A 26161-nucleotide genomic window follows, 5' to 3' on the forward strand; every position below is an offset into this window, starting at 1 on the left:
TTGGACAAGAGGAACAGACCATTTAAACTCTTCTGATTGCTGGAGCTACAAATCACTGCATGAATCGCTATTCGCTAAGCACTTACATGCTTAAATTTCAACAATTATACCACGCCTCTTCCTGATTCATTTCCCATGGCACTCTCTAGCAGCCTAACACAATCTCAACATATCAAGACTCCAATCAATCTACGGAGCACCTTCATGTTTATTTTTAGAATTCTGCAGCCAAGCTGTTGTCAATAATGGTATCAAATCTTTAACTCGGAGAGGAGCAAATTCGACGAGTTTCATTGCTTTATCAAACAGCAGATCACATACAACATCAGTATGGATGGTAACTGCAATAACAATAGATCACATTAGCAGATAGTCATAGGATAAACAATATACTTCTATTGACAATAAATTGCTCGTAAGCAAGGTTCCTTCCCATCACAGCATGAAGTGAAAGGACCACTGTGTTTGAGAATGCCGTGCACGCATATGTGAACAAATAAAACTGAACTCACCATGAAAAACATGGACGCAATACACCTCATTGACAACCACTCATTCTGGCCCAATCCACAAATTGCATTCCTCCATAGACATTATTTGCAAAGCGCACGCTGACAGTGAATGCCAAAGAAGCAGCTGGGACACGCTTGCCAAGAGGCGAAGCCTCAACCAAGCGCTCAAGACCATTAATTACCTGATAACGGGTGTTGGACGAGACACCAAGGAACACACCTGAAACAATCAGGAAGATTATATTTACGTAGCTTCATTTGATGCAATTTAGCAGGACACATGTTTTACAGAAATAAATAGATAAAATTATTTGCATCATGCATTTGGCTATGATGTTGATATATCCAACTAGCATGGATTAGATTAAAAAAAGTAATTTACTACCAAAATATTGCTAAGTAATTACATGATGATACGTGCTATCCAGCTCAAGTTGCTGTTACCATAATTACTGTAGCTTTAATTTAATTTTTTGAGCGAAACTACTATGGTTTTCACTAGCAAAAGCATGTTACTAATTGTAAACATAGAAATTGTACCCTCACATCATGTGTTTAAAATAACTTCACATAAACAAGCACATCAAATACTTCCTCCATTCCAAATTAATTGAGGTTCTAGATTTGTACTAAGTCGAACTTCTTTAAGTTTGTAGAAAAATAGTATATCATGTTGATATATTTTCTACAGATTTGGTCAAACTTAAAGAAGTTTAACTTAGGACAAAGCTAGAACTTCAATTGACTTGCAATGGAGGGAGTAATTATGTATAATATTTGTACAATTATTTTAAGAGATGCTCAAATCAAAGACACAATACATAGTAATCAGCTTTGAAGATTCCAAATCACCTATTGACAGTAACAGTACATTCAACCACAAGACCTAGGAAGTGCATAGTATTCATCAAAGTAAAAGATGCATTCAAATTCTTCTCTTTGTTGTCCATTTTTGCCAAAAGTTGCCTTGATCCAACAAATGGTTATAAGTAAATAAACTCTCATGTGTGATCTATTTTCATTATATTATCGATCTTCTATTTAGCAAAATACATCCTTTAAAAAACTTCTGTATTTCAGTATACAGCACCGTAATAGAGGATTATATATACACTAATACTTCCTTTGTTCCAAAATAACTGAAGTTTCTAGGTTTGTCCTAAGTCAAACTTGTTTAAGTGTAAACAAGTTTATATAAAAACATCTAGAACACCAAATAGTCTCATGAGATTCTTTATAAAATATATTTTCGTACTATGAGTATTTGGTGTTATAGATCCTAGCACATTTTTCTATAGAGTTGGTTAAACTTACACCAGCTTGACTAGGACAAACCTAGAACTTCGATTATTTTGGAACAGAGGAAGTAAAACAGGATATCCTATCCCCAAACTGTACAAAATCGTTTATTCTCTGAGATGGTTATGAGAGTGATATTGCCATGTGGAGTGATGTGGCATGTGCCAGGTTACTCAGCAAATAGACAAAATAAAACTAATAATACAGGGGAGAGGCACTTGTCGGTGAGTCTATTCCTCATTACCCCTAGATCAAATTACTGGTTCTTTAGTTCAAATTACTTGTCGGCGTCGAGCAAAACTGGTTCTTTCTCTACCACATTTTCTTTGGTACTGTTTCTGCTGTGATATTCATTGCTATGTTCATCTGTGAATCTGTTAGCATTCTCATCTGTACTGCAATATGTTTGTTTTTGTTTTTCATCTTGCTGTACTGAATGTAATTTGTCTCTATGTTCGTATGTTCTTCATCAATTGTTACTTAGTCATCCTTCTAGCTTTAGTTCTGATGACTATCTCACAGTAGTCTACTCCCTCCGTTCCAAAAATAAGTGTCGTGGCTTTAGTTCGGGTGGAGTATCTTAGTTATCCCTCGTAATCATTTATTTCAGTAGTTTACCTTCAGTAGAACTGTATCTGTTTAAGTTTTTCTGTTGTGCTGTGCTGAGAGATTTGAGTTCTTCGAAAGAAAAATTGAATGTCCCATTCACCCTCCTCTGGTCGACATACTTAGATCCTACAGTAATATTCCTTAAGATAGGGTATCCGATTTTAACCTTCAGGGGGTTAAGGCCATCTCTAGTGTGAGGAAAAAGCGATCCGAAGACGAGAATTGGTTCCATACAATGGAGCGTGCCAATCTTGTTAGAGTTGTATATATTTAGTCGTGTACCACTTTGTATTTTCCCTGCATATTGTACCGCCCATGTACGTGATATATACTGGCCTATGGCCACCTTGAAATACAAGTTGCATATTTCCTAACATGGTATTAGAGGCGCGGGAATTTTTTTCGCATGCACAACTCATGCTCCTGTCTATCCAATCTCGCGTCGCCGCCTTCCTCCTTTTGGTCTGACGCTGCTCGCGCTACCGCACTTCTCTGGCTGGTAGTTGTTGCCTCCCCTGTCCACACATGCCTGCATCTTCCACAACGTGTTGCCGCTATTGTTCTTCTGGGTCAACACCGACCAAGGTTGCTAGGCCCCGCGTGCTCCCTCGTGCAACCGCCTGCCCATCTATTGTTCTTCAGGGTCAACGCCGACCCAGGTTGCTGGCCCCGTGTGCTCCCCCACTACCGCCCGCCCGTCCACGCCTGATCCACTGGTTCCTGCGAGCTCCAGGTCGCCAACCACCCTACGTTTCCTGCCTTGACGATTCGCTCGGCCTACAGGTGAGCAAGTCAACAACCATCTATCCGGGCCGTATCCCGTGTCCCGTGTGGCTGCGCTGCCTGCTATAGCACGGCTCTCTCCAGCCAGCCAGCCCACCGCCCTATCTCTTGTGTGGCTTCCCTACAGCTCTCTGTGGATGCGCTGCCTGCTGTAGCACCAACCGGCCATCGTTCTTGAGACTCTCCCCCGAGCAGCCCACGTCGTGGTGGGATAGAACTTCTCCGAGGTTGATTCCGCTGGGTTGACCACTAGAAAAGAAAAACGGGCAAGATGTTTTCGTCGGATACACATCTCCCTTGCTGCCCGCTGATTTTTGACGGTGTTCCCTACACTGCTCCTGTCTCAAACATGTGTCGTCTCGCAGTGCTTGGTGCTTGTCTGCCTGTGACGTCGTCCCCTTCGACGTCTTTTGCAAATTTTGTTGGTCGTTCTACACCGACTTCTACAGGAGGTCGTCATGGTCGCTCTTCTGCGACTGCTCTCGTGACCTCCGCGCATGGTGACTGTCGCTCTACACCGACTCCTCCCGCGAATTTTACTGGCAGTGTTGGTTCATACGGCTCCATTGACTACGCTTCGACAGCGCCTTCCCTTGGCGCTTGGTACTTGTCTACATGTGACATCGTCTCCTCCATCAACTTCTGCAGACAATACTTGTCATACAACACCAACTCCTCTAGCAGTTGCCTCTTCTAGCAGCTTCCACAGGTGGTGGTGGTCGCTCCTCTTCACTTGATGCCTAGGTCAACTACTTCAGTTATGTCCTTCACTGATCAGGAGATTGCGTGCCTTCACGATTTGGTGATTGTCTCTGGTTCTCCACTGTCGGGTGCATCTATGTCGCCGTCTTTACTTGAGCCCCATACTGAGCAGGAGATTACGTAACTTTGATACCTGCTACCTGCATCCTATGGTTCTCCAAGGACAGGTTCCACTGGTTCTGCTACCGACACTTCTGGCATTGTGAGGACCACCCTCTATAGAAGCAGGTACGTCCGCTGGATTCTTGATGCTGGAGCATTTTTTCATATGACTCATGATTCATCCACTCCGTCATCTATTCGACCTCTTCACTCTTCAGTTCATGTTCTTACTGCTGATGTACCTCCCTCCCAGTTCATGGCCAAGGCATTCTTAGCACTTCATCTTTTCATGTTCCTGATGTAGCTCATGTTCCTCGACTTACCATGCAGCTTATTTCTGGTGGTCAGACTGTTGACTCTGGTTATAGGGTCATTCTCGACTTCGACTCATGTTCTGTCTGGATGGTCACACCGGTGCTCTCCTTGGTGCTAGCCCCCGGCTCCGTGACTCCCAGGGCCTCTGGAAGCATGACTGGCTTCACCTTCCTCTGTTGCCACCATCGCCAGTCTCTCCGCCTCTGTTGCCTTGTCTACCAGCTCTTTTCAGCAGTGGCATCATCGCCTTGGTCACTTGTGTGGCTCTCGTCTCTCATTCTTAGTTAGGCGTGGTCTTCTTGGATCAGCCCCCGGCCGTGTGCCCTTAGACTGTCAAGGTTGTCGGCTCGGTAAACAGATACAGTTACCTTATCCTCATAGTGATACTGTGTCTCAGCGTCCTTTCGACCTTGTTCACTTCGATATCTAGGGTCAAGCTCTCTTTGCCTCAAAAGGAGATCATCGCTACTAATATTATCTTTATATATGATTTCTCTCAACATAATGGATATAATTTATGTCTTCTCGTAGTGAGGTCTTATCTACTATATAAGCGCTTTGCTACCATGGTTCACACTAAGTTCTCTACGCCTATTCGGGTGTTCCGTGCTGACTCTGCTAGAGAGTATACCTGCAAGATGTTGGAGTTCTTGCTGAGCAGGGCACTCTTGCTCGGTTCTCTTGTCCTGGTGCTCATGCTAAGAATGGCGTGGTTGAGCGCAAGCATGGTCACCTTCTTGAGATGGCTCATGCGTTGATGATTGCCACCTCTCTTCCACCTCACTTTTGGGCCGAGGTTGTATCCACCTATCTCATCAACCTTCAGCCATCCACTGTTATGTTCTGCAGGGTGGCGTTGCTTTCGTGCGTCTTTTTCTTAGTTCTCTTGATTAATCAGCGCTTCCTCTGTTTGGTTGTGTTTGCTATGTTCTTCTTGCCCCTCGTGAACACACCACACCAAACTGACCCTCGATTTGTCAAGTGGTCTTCTTACGGTACAGTGATGAGCATAAGGGCTATCGTTGTTCGGATCCTGTCAGTCGTCGGATGCGTATTTGTCGGGATGTAACTTCTGATGGGTCTCATCCCTTCTACCCGCGTCCATCTTCATCAGCCTTTCTAGTGGAGGATATCTCTTTTCTCACTTTTCCCGACACTCCTACCACTCTTGTTGAGCCCTTTGTCCATCCGCCCTACTGCTCCTACTTCTCCGACTATTGCAGATCCGACACCATCTCCTATGGTTTCCTCACCTCACTTATCACAAGATCCTATACCTTCATCACGAGTAGCTTCCCCATCTCCATCACCTGAGTTTATCCCGGTGATTCCTCCTTTTCTTCCATCTTTTCCTCACTCTTATACTCGTAGTCCACGTATTGTGGATGCGTCTACTGATGCGCCCTCTACTTCTGATGTGTCATCTTCCTTGTCTTAGCTTACTTATGGCTTGCATCCTCATCTGATTCGGTCTGTTGATCGCCTTGGTTTTCCAAACACTGGCGTTGCTGTTCTTGAGCCGACTTCTTATCATGATGTTTGTTGTTCATCCCGAACGGCAACTTGTGATGGCAGGAGAGCTTGTTGCTCTTGAGCGCACCAACACGTGGGATCTTGTTTCTCTTCCTCCATGTGCCAACACTTTTAAGTGGGTCTACAAGGTTAAGACTCACTCATATGGTTCTCTTGAGCACTACAAAAGCTCATCTTGTGGCTCGAGCTTTCAGCAGAAGCATGGTTGTGATTACGATGAGACTTTTGCTCATGTGGCCATGTGATCACTATTAGCACACTTCTTGTTGTGGCCTGTGTTCACCACTAGTCTGTCTCAGCTTGATGTTAAGAATGCCTTTCTTATGTGGCCATTTGACCACTATAAGCACACTTCTTGTCATGGCCTCTGTTTGCCACTAGTCTGTCTCAGCTTGATGTTAAGAATGCCTTTCTTAGTAGTGAGTTGTGTGAGGAGGTTTACATGCAGCCACCACTTTGGTAGTTTGTTCCTAACGACATGGTCTGTCATCTTCGTCGCTCTCTCTACGGCCTTAAGCAAGCACCTCGCACCTGGTTTCAGCGTTTTGCCTCTATGGTGACTACCGCTGGTTTCTCAGCAAGTGCTCATGTTCCCGCGTTGTTTATCCGCCTTTCTACTCATGGTCGGACTCTTCTTTATATGCTGATGACATGATCATCACTGGCGACGATCCTGAGTACATTGCCTTTGTGAAGGCACGTCTTCTAAAAAGCACGGACACGGGGACGGAAAGACGGGGATACGCATACGGGGACACGGGATACGACATTTTTCAAAAACAGCCATTCGGGGATACGGTGGGGTATATAAATATGTAGAAAAAATACTAGCATGTAATAAAGATTTAATGATAATTTTTAGATCAGAGATTTTGTACTGGATATATGTTTTTTGTAAAGGAGTTTCTGGATATATGTTTGCCTCATTTCTATTGATAAAAGACTTTGGGGCAGCCCATTGTCCATACGAACAATACATCAGGCCCATGTAGCTCTCCACTCAGAGCCCATATAAGGTCCAGTTCCTGAAACCCTAGACTAGTCAGCTCCTCTAGCCGGTCTCTTCTCGTTTCCTCCAGCCGCCTGAGAGCTGCAGAGCAGCAGAGAGCAGAAGAAATGACTGCGCTGCCGCTTATATCTTCTTCCTCTCTGCTGGCTGCAGTCCCTATCTTTCTCCGCCTCCTTGTCCTCGAACGCCTTGCCATCTTCCTCTCTGCTTGATGGATGTTCTTCGTCGGGGGAACAGCTGGGCTTGGGGGAAGCAGCGGCAGTGGCGGCGAGCCGGCGACCAGAGAAGCGAGTTCAGGCAGCTGCAGTCTCGAGCCTAGGCTGCAGCGGCGAGGCTGGCTCCCGAGTCCCCACCGTGTCCACACCGTATCTGCCGTATCTGGACTCCTTTCCCCTTTTTTAAGTTCGGAAAAGATGGGATACTGCAGGATACGTGTATCCCGGCATATCCGCGCGTGTCCCCGTATCCCCCCGTACTAGGACGGCAATTCGGCAGTTTCTGCCGTATCCATGCTTTGTAGCACGTCTTAGTGGGCAGTTTCTTATGTCTGATTTAGGCCCTCTTCGCTACTTTCTTGGGATTGAGGCCTCTTCGACATCTGATGGCTTTTTTATTTCCAAAGAGAAGTATATCCAGGATCTTCTTGTTTGTGTTGTTCTTACTGATGTTCACCTCCATGCTACTGACGATGACCCCTTGTCTGATCTAACGCGTTATCATGATTTGTTGGGAGTCTTGTCTATCTAGTTGTCACTTGTCCGGATATCTATCATGTACATATTTCGAGTTAGTTTGTCTCTCCTTCCACTTCGGTTCACTATAGTCACCTTCTTCGTGTTCTCCGATATCTTCGTGGCACAATCTCTCACCGTCTGTTTTTTCCTCGTTCCAGTCCATTACAGCTTCAAGCCTATTCAGATGCTACGTGGGACAGTGATCCCTCGGATCACCATTCACTTTCTGTTTACTGTATTTTTCTTGGTGGCTCTCTCATTACGTGGAAGATGAAGAAACAAACTGCAGTGTCTCGTTCGAGTGCAGAGGCTGAATTATGAGCTATGGCTCTTTTGACTGGAAAGGTGACTTGGTTATGGTGGTTACTTCAGGAGTTTGGTGTTTGTGTCACTACACCTACTATGCTATTGTGTACATGTGTTATAAGTATTGCACACGACCCTGTGAAGCATGAGCTCACCAAACATATTGGTGTTGATGCTTCTTTTGTGCGTGCTAGTGTGCACGATCATGTTATTGCTCTTCACTGCGTCTTCCGAGTTACAGTTGGCGGATTTCTTTACGAAGGCCCAGATTAGAGCACAACACGGCTTCTATCTCTCCGAACTCAGTATTGTTGATCCACCATGAGTTTAAGAGGGGGTGGTCTTAGCGTCGTATATATTTATCCGTGTACCACTTTTTATTTTCCCCGTTCTATAAGGGGTTTTCTGCATATTGTACCACACATGTACATGTATATATACTGGTCTATGGCCACCTGAAAATACAAGTTCATACTCCCTTCGTCCCAAAATAAGTGTCTTAAGCTTAGTACAATTTTATACTAAAGCTAGTACAAAGTTAAGACACTTATTTTGGGACGGAGGGAGTATTTCCTAACAGACCCAATGTGTTAGAAGTACAAAGCGAACCAAGAAGTTGGTTCGGTTCTTATCTATTTAAATAATGTTTGTGTGACAAGGTACAAAAACCTGACCAGAGGATCACGATGGCCATGCAAAACAGTTCGCACTAGCAGGAAACAGAAAATTGTTTATTTTTGTTGTAGGTCCCATCGTTGGTTGAATAGCACATCTATACATTGGAGAGAAAACTCAACCATTGGTAAATCAGCCTTTTCTCCTCAAACCGGCGCTACATGAGACATGGCCTAAATAGTCAAGTGGTCAAACCTCACGGAGTATGTGAACTTTATTTCAATATTCAATGTATAATCTGGCTAAGGTAAAACATCACTTACCCCACAAAGCAGAAGTTTTTAGAAGAGGTGGAACAGGTACGTCATTCTCTGACTTCTTCACACTCCTGCATTACAAATTTGAAGGAAATAGTAAGTTCTGAGATGCATAAACAAAAACGTGGATGTATTATGCTGATGTTCTCAGGAAAGTACTCTTATCAGATAATACACTAATACAAATAAAAACAGATTGTGTTTTGTTGTACGTAAATTATAATTATATCATGCACAGAAATACATTCAAAATCAGGACTAAGATGGAGCAAACAGCGTTTGGAAAATATCTGCTTAACATAGATTGTGGAGTATAATGGCAACATATTTTATAACCAGTATTGTAACATCATGCTTGTTTCATCTAAGAACTTCATCTCAACTAGTAACTGCATAGATTAGCAATCTCTGCGAAAAATTAGTCACTCACTTAGGCACGCCCGGGCGTGCTGATTAGAGGCAAAATGCCTCGCTTTGGCCCTGAGGGAGGTGGGTTAGGCAGCCAGCGAGGTACTCTGGTGGCAAGAACGGCTGGAGAGGAGAAGTGGAGCAGGGAAGGAGGGGGGAAGGAGAAGCGGAGCAGGGAAGGGAGCAAGGGAGAGAAAGAGATAGAGGAGAGCAGATGGACAGTTTGGATTAGGACATATAGACGTTTTAGACTAGGTTGGCAAGCTAGGGTTCCATAATGGGCCTTATTGGGCTAGTTAAGTTGCAAGAAGGAGAGGAGAAGTGACGTGAAGCATCCCATGGACATCACCATGGAGGCATGGATCCCCCATCAAATCCAAGTAGACCAATTACAAGAGAACGTGCATGAGCTATACAAACCAAGGTTACCTCACTCCTCTTCGAGCTCCATATTCACTCATGTGAGACATGGCTACTACCTCAATCTGAGACCCTTTGCATACTCGGGCAGAAGGGTACCTAGTGCGAAGGAACAAGGAAGGCCAAACCACAGAAGAGGAACAAGAAGAACAAGTAGAGAAGAAGAGGCTCCTCCCGCCAGGAGGCCAGACAATCTGGCCACATTAAGGCTGGACAGTCCAGGGCCAACCGAGTGCACCCGGACAACCCGGCACCTGTCTGATTCAAACCGAGCGCAACAAGACATCTGGCCGGACAGTCCGGCACCTTTCCATTCCCTAGAGACCTACTTCACCCTCTACGTGTTATAGTTACTCCTTGCATCTCCCGTGATAATTGTCCCACATATTTGGTCGAGGCTCAAAGAGAAGTGGTGAAAAGGAAGAAAAAGTACACAAAAGGAGAAAGAAAAGGGTACAAAGAACTTATAAGCAAAAGAGTTAGAGCAGCAAATACTTGTGCAAAGGATGTATCAGATAGGAACATGTTACGCTTGTCATCGAAGGTTGGTGCCAAGTTTCCCGTATATGGCCCAAACATGCAATCAAGCTTTTTTTTTACGGGAAGGCCTACATGGCTAGCTTTATTTATCAATGACTGGTACATCGTCCACAAGAAGATTTACAATAAAATTCGGTGGTGCATCAACCCACACAGACGGATTGTTTACACTCCCCCACCTAGCTAGCTCATGAGCAACTGCATTTGACTCACGATTACAATGCTCTATGGAAACCTTCCCAAAATCTTGCAAGAGGGTCATGCACTCCTCCAGAATAGGTGCCACTACCATGCCTTGGCCTTCATTATCCTTTATGGCATCTGTAACAATAATATTGTCCATCCTTACTAACACATTGTTGCATCCCAAATTCTGGAGGAACTTGAGGCCTTCTCTCAGTGCAGCCGCCTCTGCGCAAACCACATCAGCTACATGAGTTAGTTTTGCCGTGGCTGCTCCAATGAAGTTACCGCGGTTGTCTCGCACTATGGCTCCACATCCTCCTGATTGTTCGCCCACATATGACGCATCCACATTCAGGACCTATTGATTTGCAAGAACCACCGGCCACTTATTCAGTCTACGGGAGCTCTTCGTTTTCCCAGCAGCACGGACGAAGTTCAGAGTTACAGCTGTTGGAAAACTTGTAATCCTGTCGCACCTCTTGTCACGTAGTTTTTGCTTTCTGCAAATAAACCTGACCATGCAGCGTGAGCGTGTTCACGTCCTGGTCAGAGTAGTAGCTAGGTAGGCTTGCACGTTGCTACATCTAGCTCGTGGGATGGCACGAGCAACGGCTGTAACGGCGGAGCCTTGTGCGTGGTCAAGGGACGTGGGATGGCACGTCCGCATAGCTTGGTCATGGCGCAAGATTAGGATCAATCTGTTAGTCTGTTGAGCTGTTAATAAAAGGAGAAAACCAGAAAAGCTGCATAAGTTGCACGCAGCGCAAAACTCTCTTTCTCTCTCGTGTGTGTGTGTGAGTTCATCGTCTGAATTCTTCCCTGGTTCAGCTACAACAAGTGGTATCAGCGCGCCCGCACGCAGAGCCGCGGGCGGAGCCCCGTGCGGCATGGAGGACGCGCTGTGGTCGTTCGGGAGAGCACCAGGGAGGTCGGCGGCGGCGACGTCGTCTGGCCCATGCTGACGCGGACCAACTATGCCCAGTGGTCCGTGGTCATGATGGTGAACCTGCAGGCGAAGATGCTCTGGGACGCGGTCGCGACGGGGGATGCCCCGGTCCGCGAGGATCGCAGTGCGTTGGCGGCGATACTGCGCTCCACGCCGGAGGAGATGCACGCGTCGCTCGCCACCAAGGAGACGGCGAAGATGGCGTGGGACACCATCAAGATTCAGCGCGTCGGCGTTGAGCGCGTCCGCGAGGCGAACGCGCAGAAGCTCCGCAAGGAGTTTGAGGCCATGTCGTTCCGGGATGGCGAGACGGTGGACAAGTTCTCCATGCGCATCTCAGGGCTCGCCGGTTCTCTCCGCTCGCTCGGGGACACACTTGAAGAGGTAAAAGTCGTTCGCAAGTTCCTGCGTGTTGTTCCTGCCAAGTACTCTCAGGTGGCCATCACCATCGAGACCATGCTCGACGTCACGACCATGTCGGTGGATGAGCTCACCGGCCGGCTGCGCGTCGTCGAGGATCGCCTGGAGGAGGACAACAACGACGGCGGCTCGGGTGGCCGTCTACTTCTCACTGAAGAGGAGTGGTACGCCCGTCTGAAGGACAAGGAGCAGGGCGGCAGCTCCTCCGGTGGGAACGGCGGACGTGGCCGTGGCCGTGGCGGTGGGCGCAACAACAGCGGGCGAGACAAGGCGCCGAAGCGCAATGGCAAGTGCCACAACTGCGGCGTGTGGGGGCACTTCGCCCGCGAGTGTTACAAGCCGCGCCAGGAGCGGCGTGAAGGCGGCAAGGAGGCCCACCTCGCCCAAGGAGAAGACGACCAGCCGGCAATCCTGCTGGCTCAGGTGTGCGACGAGGTCGTGCATGACGCGGCGCCGGAGGAGAACGGCGGGCGCGATGACGCCCCAACAGGCGTGGCATTGGCGCCGAGCGGCAGCCGCGGCAACAGTCCGGGCGCGACTGAGGTGGTGAACCTCAACGAGGAGCGCGTCGTGCCGGTGGACGCGGGCGCCGGGGTGTGGTACTTCGACACCGGCGCGAGCAACCACATGACCGGCGACAAGGAGCTGTTCGCCACGCTTGACGAATCGATCAAGGGCAAGGTCAAGTTCGGGGACGGATCGCTCGTCAGCATCTGTGGGCGCGGCACGATCGTCTTCGAGTGCCGCCAGAAGGGTCACCGCGCGCTCACGGACGTATACCTGATCCCGAGGCTGCGCAGCAACATCATAAGCCTCGGCCAGTTGGACGAGCTCGGCTGCAAGACGGTGGTCGAGGGCGGCGTGTTGGAGCTGTTCGACCGCGACCGTGCGCTGCTCGCGCGGGTGGCGCTCCAAAAACAGGCTGTACACCATCAGGCTGAAGATGGCGGCGCCCGTGTGCCTCCTGTCCGTCATGCAGGACGAGGCCTGGCTGTGGCATGGACGCTACGGTCACCTGAACTTCCGCTCTCTCCGCGCTCTCGCTGAGAAGGGCATGGCGGAGGGCGTGCCGTCGATCGAGCGCGTCGAAGAATTCTGCGACGGGTGCGCTCTTGGGAAGCAGCACCGTGTCCCGTTCCCGCAGGCGTCCAAGTATCACGCCGAGCGTGGGCTCGAACTGGTCCACAACGACTTGTGCGGGCCGATCAAGCCAGCCACGGCGGGCGGCAACAGGTACTTCTTGTTAATGGTTGATGATCATAGCCGTTTCATGTGGATCGAGGTGATCAAGTCCAAGGATGAGGCGTTCAAGCGCTTCAAGCGGGTCAAGGCGCTCGCGGAGGCGACGCCGGGCAGGAAGCTCCTGGCGTTTCACTCCGATCGCGGTGGCGAGTTCAACTCCGCCGTGTTCCGGGAGTACTGCGACGAGCACGGCATCAAACACTGCACCACCGCCCCTTACACACCACAGCAAAACGGCGTCGTCGAGCGCCGCAATCAGACGGTGGTGGAGATGGCGCGCTGTCTTCTGAAGAGCATGGGCGTGTCGACGATCTTCTGGGGCGAGGCCGTGCGCACCGCGGTCTATCTGCTGAACCGCGCGCCCACACACAGCCTGGACGGACGAACTCCGTACGAGCCGTGGCACAACCGGAAGCCCAAGGTACATCATCTTCGTGTATTTGGATGCGTAGCACATGTGAAGCGCCTCGGCTCCGGCATCGACAAGTTGGCCGATCGCTCGACGCCCATGGTCTTCGTCGGCTACGAGGACGGCGCCAAGGCCTATCGGGTGTACGACCCGGCGACGAAGCAGCTGCGCGTCACGCGCGACGTGGTGTTCGAGGAGCACCGGAGATGGGACTGGAGCGGCGGCGCTGACGCGACGCCTACGTCGTGCGCCACATTTGAGGTGGTGTACCGTGACCTGCCGACCGGCGGCACCACGATCTGGGCGCAACACCGCAGCTCGGCACGCCCGAAGGGCCGGGCCTGGACAGCTCACCGCAGGCAACGCCGGACATGCCGGCCCCGCGCGCCCACAACTGGGCGACGCCACCGTCGTGTGACACAGGACGGCATGACGCGGCGACCGGCGCTGCGCTGCGGTACAGGCGCATGGCCAGCATCGAGCAAGAGCTCGACGACGCCTGGGAGGAGGAGCAGGTGGAGGTGAACCACCTCTGCTTGCTAGCCGCGGAGGAACCAGGCGGCGTTGAGGAGGCAAGAAGGGATCCCAGCTGGAGGCGCGCGATGGAGGATGAACTGGACGCGATCAGGAGCAATGGCACCTGGGAGCTCGCCGCGCTCCCGCCTGGTCACGTCGCCATTGGCCTCAAGTGGGTGTTTAAGGTCAAAAAGGATCCAGCTGGCAACATTATGAAGCATAAGGCGAGGCTTGTCGCGAAAGGATATGTGCAGCGGCAGGGGGTGGACTTCGACGAGGTCTTCGCTCCAGTGGCGCGCATGGAGACCGTGCGCGTCCTGCTCGCGCTCGCCGCGCACTCCGGGTGGCAAGTCCACCACATGGACGTCAAGTCCGCGTTTTTGAATGGCGAGCTGGTCGAAGAAGTGTACGTGCACTAGCCCCCCGGCTTCATCGACTCCGACAACGAGAACAGGGTGCTCAGGTTGCGCAAGGCGCTCTACGGGCTGCGCCAGGCTCCGCGCGCCTGGAACGCCAAGCTCGACGGCGAGCTCACCAACCTAGGCTTCGAACGAAGCCCCCTGGAGCACGCCGTGTACCGAAGGACAACTGAAGCGGGCGTCTTGCTTGTCGGCGTGTACGTCGACGATCTGGTGATCACCGGCACTGACGAGGAGATCGAGAACTTCAAGGAGCAGATGCACCAGCTGTTCGACATGAGCGACCTTGGTCTCCTGAGTTATTACTTGGGGATCGAGGTTAAACAGCGTGAGGGCATGATCACGTTGTGTCAAAGCACCTATGCAGAGAAGGTGCTGGAGCAGGCAGGTATGAAAGACTGCAACCCGAGCCACACGCCCATGGAGCACCGGCTGCAGCTGATCAAGGGCGACACCGGCGGCGGCATCGACGTCACCAAGTACCAGAGTGTTGTTGGGAGCCTATGCTACCTCTGCAACACTAGGCCGAACATCACACACGCCGTCGGCATCGTCAGCCGGCACATGGAGGCGCCGGGCGCGCCGCACTGGGCGGCGGTGAAGCAGATCCTCCGCTACGTCCGAGGGACCTCTGGCTATGGATGCTGCTACAGAAGGACCATGGAGGAAGCCGAGCTGGTGGGGTACAGCGACAGTGACCTCGCCGGCGACGTCAACGATCGCATGAGTACAACTGGGGTGGTGTTCTTCCTCAATGGCAGCCCGATCACATGGACATCATAGAAGCAGAAAGTTGTCGCCCTCTCCTCTTGTGAAGCAGAGTACATGGCGGCGGCGTGCCAGGGCATCTGGCTGAGGCGTCTCTACGGCGAGCTTGCCGGGCATGACCCCATGATGGTGAAGCTGTTCATCGACAACAAGTCAGCGATCGCGCTGAGCAAGAACCCGGTGCATCACGATCGGAGTAAGCACATTGACATACGTTTCATTTCATTCGTGAATGCATCGAGGATGGAAAGGTGCAGGTCGAGCATGTTGGGACTGAAAGACAACTTGCTGATCTGCTCACCAAGGCACTAGGGCGCGTCAGATTCAGCTTGCTGCGTCAGTGGCTTGGTGTCGTCGAAGTGAAGGGATCTTAGGCAACAGGATTAGGTGATGATTTGTTGGAAAACTTGTAATCCTGTCGCACCTCTTGTCACGTAGTTTTTGCTTTCTGCAAATAAACCTGACCATGCAGCGTGAGCGTGTTCACGTCCTGGTCAGAGTAGTAGCTAGGTAGGCTTGCACGTTGCTACATCTAGCTCGTGGGATGGCACGAGCAACGGCTGTAACGGCGGAGCCTTGTGCGTGGTCAAGGGACGTGGGATGGCACGTCCGCATAGCTTGGTCATGGCGCAAGATTAGGATTGTCTAATGCCCCTAGCACCTCATGCACTTGATGAAATTATGTGCTTAGGCATCTCATTAGCAAATTTTTTGTTGGTTACTTTGATGATCATCCCATTCATGTTTCCGAAGTACTTGAAGTGCTAAGAAATGAGAAACTTCTGCCAATCTTGAAAAGTGCACATTTTGCACCACTCACTCACTTTTCTTGAGCTTCATTGTTTCTTCTCATGGCATTGAAGTAGATTAATCTAAGAACGACGAGATTCAAAATTGGCCACAACCCACGAATTTGATGCAAGTCTGTAGTTTTCTTGGGTTAACCAAATTTGATCGACGTTTTGTCAAGGATTTTAGCACTATTGCTTCACCATTGGATGCTCTTTCCAAAGACGGTACGTGTTTTACTTGGGGTCCTTCGTAAAACAAAGCTTTTCTTAAACTTAAGCATCGCTTGGCTCATACCTCATTGCTTGTTTTGCCGGATTTTGCAAAAACATTTGAGATTTGAGTGTGACGCTAGTGGTACCAACATAGGAGGCATGCTTATGCAAGAGCGTAGACCAGTAGCTTATTTTAAAGAAAAACTAGCCAGCGCGCCATTAAACTATCCCATTTATGACAAGGTACTGTATGCTTTGGTTCGTGTCTTGCAAATTTATCCATTCCGATCACGGATCGCTCAAGTACTTTAGAGCCAAGCCAAACTAAACCGTGGACATGCTAAATGGAGTGATACACTGAGCCTTTTCCCTATGTCATCATGTGCATGAATGGCAAAGAAAATGTAGTAGCGGATGCTCTTTCCCGCAAAATCATGTTGTTACAAAAATTTGAGATTAATGTCACGTGATTTAACCACATCAAAGATTTGTATGCCATTGACCCTTTCTTTGCTAAGCCTTTTGCTCATGCCAAGAAGGCACTCGTTGGATATCTTATGCACGTTAACAAACTTTGTGTTCCCTAAAGTTTTTTGCATTTGCTCCTTTTGCATGAATCGCATGGTGGTGGACTCATGGGACATTTCGAACGCGAAAGACTTATGCTATGCTCGCCAACAAGTTCTTTTGGCCAAGAATGTCTCGAGGCGTTGGGGAATTTATCCGTCGGCGCATCACATGTCGCAAAGCTAACTCTAAAACTCTTTCCCATGGTATTTATACACCTTCGCCCATTCCACATGCACCTTGGGAAGACATTGAGTGAATTGCAAAAAACCACCACATTGACGCATAGGTTTGCAGAAAACACTAGTTTACGAATTTGGGCCAGAAAGCACTGACTTTTGGCCTAATCTTTTGCAGAAAACACTGATCGGTCTCTTTGAGCATTTAAACCAAGATTATGACATGTGGGTCCTGCAAAATCTGATGTGGCATAATTGTTGGTCCCTGGTATTTTTGCATAGGCACCCTTGGGGGGGGAATCCAAAACTCAATCAGCTCCTCGGTCAAGCGTGCGGCTGCTGCTTGCTTGCGCTCCACCGCACGGCTGCTGCTTGTTCCGCTGCAGCTGCTTGCACGCCCACTGCTGCTTGCTCCGCCTCCGTTGTTGCTGCTCCGCTACTGCTGCTTGCGCACCGCCGCGATGCTGCTGCTTGCTCCGATGCTGCCGCTTGCGCGCCGCCGCGTCACTGCTGCTGCTTCCGCGCCGCCACGCCGTTGTTGCTTGCTCCGCTGCTGCTGCTGCTCCCGCGCCGCCGCGCTGCTGCTGCTTCCGCGCCGTTGTTGCTTGCGCGCGGCTGCTTACTCGAGTGCTCCGCGTCGCCGCGCCGTTGCTCGCGTCCGTGCTGCGCGCCGCCGCCGCTGCTTGCTCTGGTGCAGGTCGTGGATCCCGACGACCACGGCACCGAGCACTTGCGGCAGAGGCTGGACCTCGCCGGCGTCTAGGGCGCACCTCCTCTTCTCTCCAGATCGGGGTGGGGAGGAAGAGTTGTTTTTGGGAGGGAGGTTTTTTTTGGAAAAGGACCAGTCATTAAATGTGGGACCCACATGTCATAATTGTCATTAAAATGGTCTAAGTCATCAATCAGTGTTTTTTGCAAAAGATAAAGTCAAGAATCAGTGGTTTCTGGCCCAAATTCGTAAACTAGTGTTTTCTGCAAACCTATGCGCTAATGTGGTGGTTTTTTGCAATTCACTCGAAGACATTAGAATGGACTTTGTGTTTGGGTTACCTAGTAGAACTAAAAAGGGGAAGTATTCTACCTTTGTGGTTGTTGATCACTTTTTTAAATGGCGCATTTCATTCCTTGCAACGAGAGAGACGATGCTTCACATGTTGCAACATTGTTTTTTAGGGAAATCTTGTGCCTAAAGGAGTACCCAAGTTCGTCGTCTCCGACCGCGACATCAAGGTCATAAGCTATTTTGGAAGACATTGTGCGCCAAGCTCGGCGTCAAATTGCTCTTCTCATCGGCATACGTCCACAGACGAAGGTGGTCAATCGCACATTGTCTACCCTCCTTTACGTGCTCATCAAGAGGAATCTTCGAGAGTTGAAGGATTGCTTGCCGATAGCCGAGTTTGCCAACAACCGCGCTCAAACTCGAAGACACTTGAGTCCCGATCGAAGTCGTCTATGGCTTCAACCCTCTTTCGCCATTAGATATTCTTTCGCTACATCTCCAAAGAGCGAACAAACATGGACGCAAGTACAAGTGCCAAGTTCATGAAGAGGATGCACGAGAAAACAAGGCTCACCATTGAGCCCAATTTCAACGACGCGCCGACAACGGTCTTCCAACCCTGGCAACCATGTGTGTGTGCATCTTCGCAAGGATCGTTTCGTAGAAGAGCGCAAGCCCAGCTACTTCCCCGAGCCGATGGTCCATTCAAGGTCATCCAAAGGAACAATGACAACGCCTATAAGGTCGACATACCTATGGACATGTCCTCGGTGAGCAATACCTTCAACTTCACCAACCTTGCCCCCTTTCATGGTGATGAGGACCTTTATACGAGGACAGATCTTCCGCGGTGGGAGGGAGGGGAATGGTGCGGAGCATCCCTTGGACATCACCATGGATGCCCTGTCAAGTCCAAGTAGACCAATGACAAGAGCACATGCACGAGCCATACAAACCGAGGTGACCTCACTCTGCTTCAAGCTCCCTATCCATACTAACTCAATCTAAGAAATGGCTACTACCTCAATCCGAGACCCATTGCATACTTAGGTACAAGGGCACTGCTAAGGAACAACAAGGCGGGCCAAAGCACGGACGAGGAGCAACAGAGAAGAGGCTGCTCCAGCCAGACGGTCCAGCAAGATTCAGGCCGGATAATCCATGGCCAAAGGAGCGCAACTAGATAGCAGCCAGACAGTCCGCTACCTTTCTGGGTAAAACCGAACCCACCGGGACACTTGGCTGGACAATCTGGCACCTGCGTGAACTCTAGAGACCTGATTCTTTGCCAGCCACCGACCGACCGGACTGCCGGGGTGCGCCAGCGGTCAAACGCACGCACCCGCCCGAACCCGAGTTAGCGCCCAGGGTTGAACTATCCAGGCTAAATGGAGTCAGTTTGATTGACCAGCTGCTTGCGCGCTATCAAAGGAACACCGACCATGTATATCTCTCTCTCCCACCCACCCCTTCGTCCCTATACTATATATATTGTACTCCTCAGATCTAGGGTTAGCAAAATATAGACCATCAACTTGAGATCTTTGCGCAATCTACCTTCCTCGAGGTGGTCAAGGCCTCCATCTTGGAGAAGAATCCTTTAGGATTACAAGGCCTCCCACGTGAAGAATCCCTCCTAATTTCAAACCCTCCTCCATCGGATTGGGGAAGAACCATCTTTCAAGACCTCTATCCCTCTTTGGGGTCTGGGGATGAACCATCTTATGTTTCCTTATTGCCTTAGCTTGCTTATTGGATCTAAATTGGACCTCATGTATTGCCTTGTGTGTGTTTCCTCTTGTGATTTTCTTTTGTTTCCCCTTTGCTTTTCGTGTTCATTTATGAATCGACCTTCAATCGTGGAGATCGAGCCACCCCTACGGTTTGCCCTGTATCAAGAAGCATAATGCCAGTTATGCCCAGACCTCGAATTGCCGCCCCCGCTCTTAGACCCTTCGGTGTGACCTCCGAGTCTCACCACTCATCTTTTGTGCGCCTCCTCTGCTCCTACACTGTGACCTCTCACCCTTCAACACTTCTTTCTTGGCTCTTTCGTACAGCTGTATGGGAAGCCCAGGTGCCGCTTCAGCGAACTATTTACTAGGCAGAGGCAAAACGCCCACCTAATGCCTTGATATTATCGGGTCCTTGGGCAACTCATCAATGAAATTACAGCACAAATTGTTTCATAGGAATATTTCTTATGACTTGAACCTCTTGGAAAGATTCCTATGTTTTTCTAAAATGTAAAGAATCAAACACCCATTGGTGCAAATTATATAAGATTCAAAAAGGCATGACATCATTGTCCAATGATTTTCATGTTCGCGTGGCTTTTAAATCATGCAAAACAAAGACCTTGGCATTTGCACATGCCCCCCCCCAATTCCTAAATAAATGGTGTATTTTGATAGTTCCAAAAGCAAGTTTTGCCATGATTACTTGTACAGTATATTGTTAATGGTCACGGTCACGAAAACACAATAATGATTGAAGGTGTTGTTGAAGATGAGTCCGATTACATTGGTGTAATAACCAACATAATATTGGATTAGTTCTTGGTCAAAGTTTGTATTGGGGAAGCCAAAGTATGCCTTACATACAGGAACTGAGGAAGTGTTTTTCTTTCTTTATTTCTTTGATGAAGCATAAAACACGGTTATAACGAACTAACTACCAAAGGTGATCCATGCACAACTATGGTTATTCCATGTTGTAATCAACAACAAAAACAAAGCTTTTTAGTCCCAAAAATGTTGGGGTAGGCTAGAGTTGAAACCCATAAGATCTCAAAACCAAGTCATGGTTCTGGCACCTGGATAGCCAACTTCCACGCACCCCTCTCCATGGCTAGTTCTTGGTGGCATTCTAGTCATTTAGATCCCTCTTTATGGACTCCTCCATCTGAAGTTTGGTCCAACCGACCTCTCTGGACATTATCGGCACACTTTGATCGTCCTCTATGCATTGGTGCTTCAGGAGGCATGCGTTGTATATGCCAAACCATCTTAGACGATCTTGGAGAAGCTTCTCTTCAATTGGTGCTACCCCAACTCTATCACGTATATCATCATTCCGAACTTGGTCCTTTCTTGTGTGGCCATATATCCATCTCGACATGCAAATCTCACCTAACTGTTGGACATGTTGCCTTTTAATTGGCTAACATTATGCGCCATACAACATCACAAGGTCGAATCGCAGAACTGGCCTTTTATCTTTTGTGGCACTATCTCGTCACAGAGGATGCCAAAAGCTTGGCGCCACTTCACTCATCCAGTTTTGATTTGATGGCTCACATCTTCATCGATATCACCATCCTTTTGCGGCATTGACCCCAAATATCGAAAGATGTCCTTCTAAGGTACCACTTGCCCATCAAGGCTAACCTCCTCCTCCCCGTGCCTAGTAGTACTGAAGTGTACTTAGTTTTAGTTCTACCAAGCCTAAAAACTTTCCATTCCAAAGTTTGTTTCCACGGCTCTAACTTTCTATTAACCCCCCCCCCCCCCCCCCCGACTATCGTCGACTAGCACAACATCATCCGCAAAGAGCATACACCATGGGATATCTCCTTGTATATCCCTTGTGACCTCATCCATCACCAAAGCAAAAAAGATAAGGGCTCAAAGTTAGACCGTTTGTGCAGTCCTATTTTAACTGTGGCTAAGAATTTGTTGATTTAACCTTACACAATGCGGTAGTAATTGTGTGGCAAACTAGTGCAAGGTTGGCACTCAAGCAAACAAGGCTTATTTTTACAATCATAAGTTGTATGGTAATTTTCCTTGTTTCCTTAACATTTCTTGATCATTCATGAACCAAAATGGGTTCCAAAAGTACCCGAGCTCTCTAAGAAGCTGCTTAATGAGATATAATATCTCATGCTAATACTATTATCTCATGCTAATACTATTTGTTATTATATGGCCTATCGGAATATAAGTATATCATAGGAAGAAAAGTAGTCAAATATGCCGATAAACTGACTACAGATTGGTGACAATATTAACTTTAACATAACAAGAAGTACAATACCGCTTTGCAGTCATTATCAAGTTTGCAATGCCTTGGCCAACAAGACCACAAGAAAATCCAACTGCACCATATAAAAGTCCCTGTTCTCAACATAGGGTATTTGAGATATTAGAAGAGGTAATAGCGGTTGTAACATTTCTGGGTCACAATAAGTATCGCACTGAACAAAAAAATTACCTTGAGAAGGTATGATCCAAGCCGTTGTTGAATGGAAAAACTGTATCCTGGCCTTTCAGCTTCAAAAACACTACATGAGTTCAGATCTCATCAGCGTTACACAGGATGAACAGTTGGATGCATTAGAAACAGTAATGAAGAACAATGCCAGCCAATTATAGTAGCACAAAGTGCACTGAGATTAACATGCAACAAGCAAGGGAAATGGGAAATAAGGCTAAAATGACAAGATAGTAGTACTTAACCCAATAATCATCTGATGGCATGTTTTTATGGAAAGGGAAGTATGCATCCAGCAATATTATGGTTCGAATCTGATCAATAACCAGGATTACTGTTACAGTTTACAGTTAGAGATTATTTACCTTTAGTCAGTTTATTAAGCATTGGTGACTCAACCGGATAAGATTTATACAAACAAACCTTGCCCTTTTTACAGTTTTTCACTCATTAAGAACTATGCACTGACAAACCTTGCTTTTTCTAGGGATGTAACTGGCCTTACTTTGTGGCTTGATTTATGGATAAAAGACAAATAACCTAGATTGCAGAAAAATTAGGCTAAAAGCTTTAATGGAACGGGAAGACAGTAATACACCTGTTCCCACTAAAGAACTTACACATAGAACTATAAGTACATAGAAATATTAAATGACATGCACCTAGAGACACAACGAGAAGTCACTTGCAATTAACACAAAATATTGCTTCCATTTTTTACTCCCACAGAATTGTTAGCATAGTTGATAACTCACCTGCTCGGGAGAGCATCATAAGCATGCCTAACACGCCCAAGAATACCTGCTGATGCAGACCCCCCACGGAATCGAGCATATGGTGCTAACATGCCAACTAAAGCAACATTAACAACTACGCCTACCAACATATCTGCTGCATACAACTCGAACTCTGACCAGAACTCATCGCCCCTCTTCTGAACCTCCGCAAAAGTCGCGCAACATGTGTCAATAACTATCTGCAAAACGTTCCACCAAAACGATCAATTAATAATCCTACCAATGAACACTTACCAGTGTGCAATTCTGCCTAAGATAAGAACCGAACCTACCTCCGTCCCAATTTTGAAGAGGAACACAGGATCAACCAGCATCCTATTCCGGAGAAGCCCACAGGATCTAATGGCAGGACCCAAGGGCCAAGCTGAGGCCTAGAACATGCAAACAGCAAAATAACTCCGAGTCAGCCACATAGCAATCCCAAAAGACGCATAAGAACGAGAGCACTTTACAACACCTGCATGTCCAAGTATCTCAGCAGCAGCAGCTTCTGAATCCCGATGCTCTTCGCTGCCTCGATCATATCGGCTGGCAAGCTGGACAAGCTAACCCCTTGCTTCTCCACCTCCTGGACTACCTGTTCGAAGCTAAGGATCGGCCCAAACTCATCATCCCCCTCATTGTGGCCATCCCCACCATCGCCACCCCCACCACTATCCCCACCTCCACCACCGCCGCCACCAGGCCGGAACTTCGCATTCCCACCCGACCCACTAACGTCAGCAACCTCCGCGCCCTTCTCTTGAAGCGCAGTCGGCTGGGTAACCGCGCCGACGTCCTCGGCAGAACCAGCAACCTTCCCCGCCTCTCGGGCGACCACAGCTGCGCCGGAGGTGGTGGCCGCGCTCCCATCCGCACTGGCCTGCGGCGGCAGCTGGCAACGGATTCCTCTAGCGATCCGCCTCCTTCCAGTCGGGTACGAACAGCCGCTCGGCCTAGCTAGAACGGCCCGGCACTTGACGGTGCCGACGCGGCCGTGCAGGCGAACGCTCGCGCACGAGAAGGCCATGCTCATGCTCCCTCGCAGCACTTACACAGCTGCGACCGCAACGCACACGCAGATATTGTCAGATTGAAATGAGCAACAACGAACCAAATCCCAACAATTAACAAGGGGAAATCGGATAAGCGCTTGCCTGCAGAATCAAGAGACTGGGTGATTTTTGGGCGGGCGGATTCGATTTGGACTGGATGCAGAGAGACCAGAGGAGTATGGTGGGTTGGTGGCGGCGGCGGCGGCGTCGGCGCGGCGCGAGGAAGAAGCGTGCACGGTGTGGGCAGTCTCTCAGATTCGGCTATTGGCAGTTTTTTTTTTTAGAAAAATTTACTATATGTCATATTATTTGCACTGGCGCCAGACTTACAAATACCCGAAATACAGTCACCAAACTTGCTCTAGGAGGTCATCTACGGTCCATTGTACGATTTGCTATACGTATTCACTGATTTGGCAGCTGACTGGGTGTCCACACGTGCGCTAACTGCCAAGTCATCACCACCTGGTCGGACGAAATCAAATACGCGTGGAACCGGAGTTTGTTTTGTAAAATTGCCAGAGATAAATCAATCCCCCCGTCGGATCCCTCTCGCTCCCCTGTTCCTCGCTTGCAGTGCAGTGCGAGTGCGTGCTCGGCGCCGCCCCCAACCCCACGTCCGTCCTGCCGGCCGCTGCATGTGGGAGCGGGAGGCCGCACTGCCGTGAGAGGATTTGGGGATTAATTGTGAACAGAAGCAGCAGGAAGCCGAGGGAAGTGCACCTCCAGCGCCGCCATCACGTTCATCGCCTTCCCCACGCTGCCCTGCACCTCTGCCTCGTGGTGTAGAGGCGAGGGCACTGCAGCCGCGATGCCAACATCAGCAGCCCGCCCACGGCGCTGGCCAGGATGCCACTGAGGATGGAGACGGCGCTGGCCGTGCACACCCCCGCGGGCCGAGGAAAGAGACGATGGCGAGGTGGGGGAGAAGGCACACCACGTACCGCCTCGCCACCACTGCGATGTCAGGCTGCTGGCCAAGGAGCACGGTGTCAACGCGGAGCCGGAGGAGCGCGATGGACAGGAAGGCGGTGACCATGAGCAGCGTGCGGCGGAGCAGCGCCACGTTGCCTATCTCGTGCGCCTGGCCGCGGATGGGGTCCCCGCCCGCTGCAGCGCAGCACGTCGGACCCGCACCGCAGAGCTGCCCCCCGAGCGACTCCGGCGAGGCGGCGCCACGTCACGCCCCAAGAGGCTCCTCCGGTTTGGGTGGCTCATCCTCCTCGTCCCGAGCGTCTTCGAAGAAGCTCTCGTCGATACTATCCTCGTCGGTTGCTGCCACCATCGTCGTCCCATGAGCGATCGCGTTGCGGCCTGTCCGAGACGGCGGTGACCGCCCGCGTGCGCCGGCAGGGGACGGCATTGCATCACTTCTTCGGTCATTTTGCTCTGCTCTGTCACATTGCTCTTCTCGCACTGAGCATTCTGCATGGAACAAAGTTAATCTCCTTTTGCTAACCTGGCCTTGGAATTCTAATAGTATGTTTCATATCACTGAAGATCAAATCTGCTGACAACCTGACCTTGGAATTCTAATTGTATGTTTCATATCACTGAAGATCAAATCTGTTAACAATGTATCCAGTCATAATTTTTTCCTGGCAATGGTGAGCCATGTCACCCCATAAAAAGTAAACCAAGAGTACTGCCCATATGGTACCAAGAGTACTGGCGAATGTTCGTCAATAAGAATCTTACTATGTCTAATCGTAGCTCTATGGCTGCCAAAGCTTCGCGGCTTCAAGCATGATGAAACCAGGGGAATTCATGAGCAGGTTAGCTTCTTGGTAAGTGATTTGTCGATCAAACCTAAAAACAATTAGGTCTCCAAGAGGAAATGTATCGTCATCATAATTTTCAGTTCACAGTTCACACGATACAATGCAGTAGCTTACTGATAAGCTACAGCATGACAAAATTTATAGCCATCAGAACTACCTGAAAAGAAAACTACTCTACTACGATCAGACATCCGCTTTGCCTTGCCCTGTATGAAAACTACAGAATACAGAATGGTGGACGAACTGCACACTGATTGCAAGCACAGATGATCGGTGATCACAACCACGGGAGGGAACAGATGATCGACATTCATTTCCTTGATTTGATGGTCGAGGTAACTCAACATATCACCGCAACAAGCATAAGACCACATATCAAACTGCCAAATTGAAGATCACAGTGGCCATTTA

At 49.1% G+C, this 26161-nt stretch overlaps 1 protein-coding gene across 2 annotated transcripts; it reads right to left on the reverse strand.

Moving 5' to 3' along the window:
- On the reverse strand, positions 1 to 24271 carry LOC109739814 (protein RETICULATA, chloroplastic). 2 transcript variants are annotated; one of them, XM_020298849.4, is made up of 9 exons: positions 24072 to 24271; positions 23393 to 23973; positions 23208 to 23306; positions 22894 to 23114; positions 22139 to 22208; positions 21962 to 22041; positions 8903 to 8967; positions 513 to 732; positions 1 to 341 (listed from the first exon to the last, which is right to left on the reverse strand). In XM_020298849.4, the coding sequence occupies exons 2-8, from the start codon at positions 23948 to 23950 to the stop codon at positions 539 to 541; spliced, it is 1287 nt and encodes a 428-aa protein (XP_020154438.1). In that variant the 5' UTR covers positions 23951 to 23973; positions 24072 to 24271; the 3' UTR covers positions 1 to 341; positions 513 to 538. The 2 variants fall into 2 exon arrangements, with proteins under 2 accessions (XP_020154438.1, XP_020154439.1); XM_020298850.4 differs by lacking the exons at positions 1 to 341; positions 513 to 732 and adding an exon at positions 8564 to 8812.
- Between the last annotated feature and the right edge of the window lie 1890 nt (positions 24272 to 26161).

The sequence above is a fragment of the Aegilops tauschii genome, chromosome 2, assembly GCF_002575655.3.
Source record: "Aegilops tauschii subsp. strangulata cultivar AL8/78 chromosome 2, Aet v6.0, whole genome shotgun sequence".
Classification (NCBI taxonomy): Eukaryota; Viridiplantae; Streptophyta; class Magnoliopsida; order Poales; family Poaceae; genus Aegilops; species Aegilops tauschii.